Here is a 6,132-nt window from a genome sequence, read left to right as displayed (position 1 = left end):
AAGTATTTACAAAACCAGTCATTCTAATTCCGACCTCGTCTGTCTCCTCTTTCAGTCTGGCTGCCTGTTCCTGATCGAATAGACTTCAAGCTGTCCACTCTGACTTTTTCTACAGCTAGTGGGCGGTCTGGACCAGAGTATCTTTTTGAACTTGCCCCACATCAATACTTCGTCTCGATCGCTTTGCTCTTTTTTCTGATACTCGACTTCTATGGATACTTCGCGTCAGAACTTAAGACTTACGAACAAAGATCTTTTTCTTTCTTTTTTTTCTTTTTTCTTCTCAATCCTCAAAGATTGTTCCCTGTCAACCTTTTTTTTTTTTTTTTCAAATCTATTAATTTTTTAAAAATGTGGCCTCAAAACTCATCTCTTCTCCCAACAGTAGGTTTCGCTGTGGCATTTCATCCGAATGTTGATGCAGTCTGTGTTGTGGAATATCATTTCATCCGAATGTTGATGCAGTCTGTGTTGTGGAATATCATTTCATCCGAATGTTGATGCAGTCTGTGATGTGGAATATCATCTATGTAAAAGCATTTGGAACAGCTTTCTGGATAGAGTGCAATGTACGTATGTTACGCCGTAATAATCGATCATTTTATCATCTTGTTATTTCCAGTGCAATATTCCGGTCATTCTTTACACACGTTTCTTCTCTTCTTTTCATGTTTTCATGCTTTGTTTCGTAAAATAGGCAAACTTGTATTTTAAAAAAAAGGGCCTTTATTGTGCCTTATTCTTTACCCATAAAATATTAATTCATTCATTGTTATACGTCCCAGTCCTTAAACATACATCAGTCAATTAATCAATCAATAAATCAGTCTGTGTGTGTGTGTGTGTGTGTGTGTGTGTGTGTGTGTGTGTGTGTGTGTGTGTGTGTGTGTGAGTGAGTGAGTGAGTGAGTGAGTGAGTGAGTGAGTGAGTGAGTGAGTGAGCGAGCGTGCGTGCGTGCGTGCGCGCGCGCGCGCGCGTGTGTGTGTGTGTGTGTGTAAGACATCAACACATTTCAAACAAATTCGATCACACCCGCTCCAATCCAATACAAAAAGAACGCCCCCCCCCCCCCCCCAACAAAATCCAAAACAGAAACAAAAGATATAAATAAAAGAACAAAAGACAACGACCACCAACTCACCCAACACCACAACGTGTAGAACGAACAGCCGACGTAAACACACGGACGGCTGAACCATACTTCAAAGCAAGTCAATGCCCCGTGAAATATAACACAGGCCAGTAGACAATCAAACTGACAGAACTATACGTCCATCAACAGCTCCTTCCAAGTCCAACCATTCCACACCACACCACGCCACACACCACCAACGAACGGTGCGCCTCAAGGGTTCCACAAAGTCCGTGCCTCTTCGTTCTCGTTCCCTCATTCACAACACAACGCACACGCACAATCACAGTCGCAGTGGCCGCGCGTTATTAAACATTCAGTTCCCGTTGTTCCAAGCGTCGCGTTATCACGACGTGTGCAGCAGCCGTACAGCGCTGCGCGGCACGCACGCACCACGACAGCAGATTGTCAGGAGAAGAAGGATGGCTGACTTGACTTTGGCGGGGGTGGGGGGTGAGGGTGGGGGTGGGGGGAGGGGGAGGGGTGCGGAGGAGGGATGGGGGTGGGGGTGGTGGTGGACCGGGGGAGAAGACAGAGACAGATCAGAGACTGGGAGCGAGGGAGGGATATAGATACATCGCAACAGTCCTTTTAGGGTAAAACATCGATGTCTCCTCTCTGTGTCTGTGTGTCTGTGTGCCTCTCTCTCTCAATCCTCTGCGGACCGCCGAACTAGTACCCCCTACGCGGTGATGGGAGTAAGGAATGACTCCCCTAAACCCCCCAAGTCAGAATTCTCCACAGGTTTTTATTTCTTTGTGTGTTTTTGTGTCGCTCGGGGGGTGGGTGGGGAGGGTTTGAGGGGTTCTTTAATGCGTGGAATATTCAGCAGAGAGTTCACATGTATCCAAACAGTCGAAGTGTTTGGCTAATGCCAAGGCATGTTCTAGGGGAATGACAATACAGATGAGACGATAAACCGAGGTACTGTTTGTAGTATGCACTTTATGCACGTAAAAGAACCCACAGCAAGAAGAGAGTTGTCCTTGGCAAACTTCTCGTAGTGAAATCCACTGTAATATACAGTTGTGTGTGTGTGTGTGTGTGTGTGTGTGTGTGTGTGTGTGTGTGTGTGTGTGCGTGCATGTGACTGAAGCCTGACTGAATGACACAGGAAACTTATGATGAGAGCCCAAGGGCAGCTCTCAGACTACCCAGGTAAGCAGCCTCTTGTGCAAATGACCCCGCAATTGTAAAAGTACTGAAGAGTTTGGTCTCTGATCGACGATATGCATTATATATAAGTAACCGTGTCGACGAATTACTTTAGCTTTCTTTCATTCTTCCTCTTTTTTTTTTTTTTTTTTTTGAATGTGTGGAACATCCAGTGGATATATGACACACGCAAATAATGGCAGTTCCTTAGCTAATACAGGAAAGGACATAATCCACAGTCAGGTTTCTCCTCAAGCATTCATTTAAAGGTCGAAACTCCAACGTGCAGTGCTCATATGTATGGAAATTTTGACAGTTCGTTGTGAAATACAGAAAGAGGAGCTGATACCTTTTTTTTTTCTCTTCAGAATTATCGTCTACTTTTATGGTAAAACAACACCAGCATAACATCCACTTCTTGCTCATGTATGTGGAAACAGGATTCGAACTGACTGACCAATGAAATTCTTCGGCTCGGAAAATGGTGGTAATTTCTTAACAGTCTTTTTGGTAACTTTTTGTTCATCCATTACATTTCCGAAAAGATAGATCTGCAATACATAATACGCAGTATTAACACTTACTCATACCTGTAAGCTCCGTGAAATAAATATGAGAAACGTTTGGAATCGCAGACTGCCTGGAAAGACAAAGCCAGATAGAAAAAAATAAATCCCCTTCCAAATGAAACTGCGCACAATAATACACCCCCTCATCTCCCCTTCCCCCAACCTCCTCCCCTCCCCTCTCCTGTCCTAAACGCCCCCAGGGTGAAGAAATGCCTGTGGTGTGTGTGTGTGTGTGGGTGGGGGAGGGATGCGCGGGTGGGGGGGGGGGGGGGGGGTACAACTTGAGGTGTCACCGATGTGTGCGACACTTGTTTGAGCAGGAAAAGCACCAGCCGGGCTGTGCCGTTTTCAGCTAGTAAGGTCTAAACGTCGTGGCCGGCGGTGCTTCCTCTACTGAACCCCCTCCCCCTCCCCCCCAGCTGCCCCCCCCCCCCCCCCGCACCTCTCCTCCCCCCCACCCCCAAACCCCACCCCAGCCCCCCCCAGCCCCGTCCTTGCCCCCCTATTCCAGCCCCTCCACAACGACGTCGACGTCATGAAACGCGCACGTTTCGCATTCGGATCAATTGGTTTAAAACGCTTAACAGCTCAACGGGTGACGTATTGAGCGACTGTAGTTATCAACGTGAAGGCGTGGCGTTGATGAGGAAACTGAGGAGAGAAAAATGATGACAACGTTTGTTGCTGTTTTGTTGTTGTTGTTCTTGTTGGTGGTGGTGTTGCGTTGTTCTTGTTGTGGTGTTGTGTTGTTGTTGTTGGCGGTGTTGTGTTCTTGTTGGTGTTGTTGTGTTGTTGCTGTTGGTGGTGTTGTGTTGTTGTTAGTGGTGGTAGTTGTGTTGTGTTGTTGGTGGTGGTGTTGTGTTGTTGTTGTTGGTGGTGGTGTTCTTGTTGTTGTTGGTGGTGGTGGTGGAAGTGGTGTTGTTGTCGTTGTTGTTGTTGTTGGTGGTGGTGCGGTTGTTGTTGGTGGTGGTGTGTTGTTCTTGTTGTTGGTGGTGGTGTGTTGTTGTTCTTCTTGTTGCTGTTGGTGGTGTTGTGTTGTTGTCAGTGGTGGTAGTTGTGTTGTGTTGTTGGTGGTGGTGTTGTGTTGTTGTTGTTGGTGGTGGTGCGGTTGTTGTTGTTGTTGTTGGTGGTGGTGTGTTGTTCTTGTTGTTGTTGGTGGTGTGTTGTTGTTCTTCTTGTTGTTGGTGGTGGTGGTGTGTTGTTCTTGTTGTTGGTGGTGGTGGTGGTGGAGGTGGTGTTGTTGTCGTTGTTGTTGGTGGTGTTCTTGTTGTTGTTGGTGGAAGTGGTGTTATTGTCGTTGTTGTTGTTGTTGTTGGTGGTGTTCTTGCCGTTGTTGTTGGTGGTGGTGGTGTGTTGTTCTTGTTGTTGGTGGTGTGTTGTTCTTGTTGTTGTTGGTGGTGTGTTGTTGTTCTTCTTGTTGTTGGTGGTGGTGGTGAGTTGTTCTTGTTGTTGGTGGTGGTGGTGGTGGAGGTGTTGTTGTTGTCGTTGTTGTTGGTGGTGTTCTTGTTGTTGTTGGTGGAAGTGGTGTTATTGTCGTTGTTGTTGTTGTTGTTGGTGGTGGTGTTCTTGCTGTTGTTGTTGTTGGTGGTGGTGTGTTGTTATTGTTGTTGTTGGTGGTGGTGTGTTGTTGTTGTTGTTGGTGGTGGTGTGTTGTTGTTGTTGTTGGTGGTGGTGTGTTGTTGTTCTTGTTGTTGTTGTTGGTGGTGGTGTGTTGTTCTTGTTGTTGTTGGTGGTGTGTTGTTCTTGTTGTTGTTGTTGTTGGTGGTGGTGGAGGTGGTGTTGTTCTCGTTGTTTTTGTTGTTGGTGGTGGTGGAGGTGGTGGTGTGTTGTTGTTCTTGTTGTTGGTGGTGGTGTGTTGTTCTTGTTGTTGTTGTTGGTGGTGGTGGAGGTGGTGGTCTTGTCGTTGTTGTTGTTGTCGAGTAAGCTGTGCGTGGGATCGTGTGCTGGGGGTTTATTTGTTGGATTGTTGTTGTTGTTTTTCGTTTCTGTCTTCCTGCTCTCTCCTCTCTCTCTCTATTTCTTTCCTCTCACTTCTCTCCCCCCCCTTCTCTCTCTCCTCTCTCTCTCTCTTTCTTTCCTCTCACTTCTCCCCCCCCCCCCTTCTCTCTCTCTCTCCCTCTCCCTCCCTCTCCCCCTTCTCTCTCTCCCTCTCTGTCTCTCTCTCTCCCTCTTCATCTCACTTCTCTTTCTCTCTCTCCCTCTCTCACCCCCTCTATCTCCCCCCCCCTCTCTCTCCCTCTGTCTCTCTATCCCTCTCTCTCTCCCTCTCTCTGTCTGTCCGTCTCCCCCCCTCTCTCTGTCTCCCCCTCTCTCTCTCCCTTCCCTCTCTTCTCTCTCTCCCTTCTCTCTCTCTCCCTGGTCCTTTTTTTCTGTTTTCTCTAATCTTCGTTCTTTCTTTTCTTTCCCCCTTTTCTCTTCCTACTTATCTTTCTTTCTGTATTTTCTCTCTCTGTTCTTCCTCCTTTCTTTTCCTTTCTACTTTTTCGTTTCGTCAGATGAAAGATTCATGAACGAATCGTGTGTGCGTGCGTGCGTGCGTGTGTGTGTGTGTGTGTGTGTGTGTGTGTGTGTGTGTGATAGAGAGAGAGAGGGTGGGGACTGAGAGAGAGAGAGAGATGCAGAAAATGAGAGAACAAGAAAAAATACATGAATATGTGGGTGTGCGCGCATGTGTGTAAGAGAAATTGAGAAACGGGAGAGAGAGAGAGAGAGAGAGAGAGAGAGAGAGAGAGAGAGAGAGAGACAGACAGACAGACAGACAGACAGACTGACTGACTGACTGAACGCTCTAGCTTTCTTTTCACTGATGGATGCAAGCACACGCGAGCGTACGTGCAAGCATGCGCTGGTGTGCCACCCTCCCAGGCCTGGCCATGTTCCTTGACAAAGGCAATTTGCACGAAAATCTACCGTCATTCCAGCTGTTTTGAAAACAGCCGGTGCAGCTGACTGTACGAATACCCGCAGGGTCAGTTTACCCCGGGTCAAATCTGGTCTGTTTAACTCACTCAGTACGGCCAGTCCTCTCTTCTCCTCTACACAGACCCCTCGGATGTCCAGTGGGTGTCTCAATGACCCAACCTTTAGCTTCCGTCGTCAGAATTGTGGTATTCTTTGTCAACATTCACCTCTTCAGTATAAGAGCCTTCCGCTTGCAATATTTTGATGGTGGTAATTGGGGTGAAACGCTGTTAATGTCGTCTCTTTCGCCGTTCGTATGGAGAGAGTTAAACTAGTGTGGAATGATCCCCGGGGGACAGATTTAAATCACAACTG

The 6,132-nt window shown here is 47.1% G+C and overlaps 1 protein-coding gene across 1 annotated transcript in view; it reads right to left on the bottom strand.

Annotated features, from left to right (window-relative positions):
• LOC143299551 (uncharacterized) overlaps window positions 1–1,392 on the bottom strand; it is a 50,122-nt gene extending 48,730 nt beyond the window's left edge. Inside the window, exon 1 of the mRNA XM_076612834.1 lies at window positions 1,142–1,392. Within this exon, the coding sequence (XP_076468949.1) occupies window positions 1,142–1,199 (58 nt within the window). The 5' untranslated portion in view covers window positions 1,200–1,392. The remainder of the gene's footprint in view (window positions 1–1,141) is intronic.
• Between the last annotated feature and the right edge of the window lie 4,740 nt (window positions 1,393–6,132).

The sequence above is a fragment of the Babylonia areolata genome, chromosome 25 (assembly GCF_041734735.1).
Source record: "Babylonia areolata isolate BAREFJ2019XMU chromosome 25, ASM4173473v1, whole genome shotgun sequence".
Lineage (NCBI taxonomy): Eukaryota > Metazoa > Mollusca > Gastropoda > Neogastropoda > Buccinidae > Babylonia > Babylonia areolata.
Note: the sequence above shows the minus strand (reverse complement) of the source record. Positions and strands in the feature narration are given on the sequence as shown.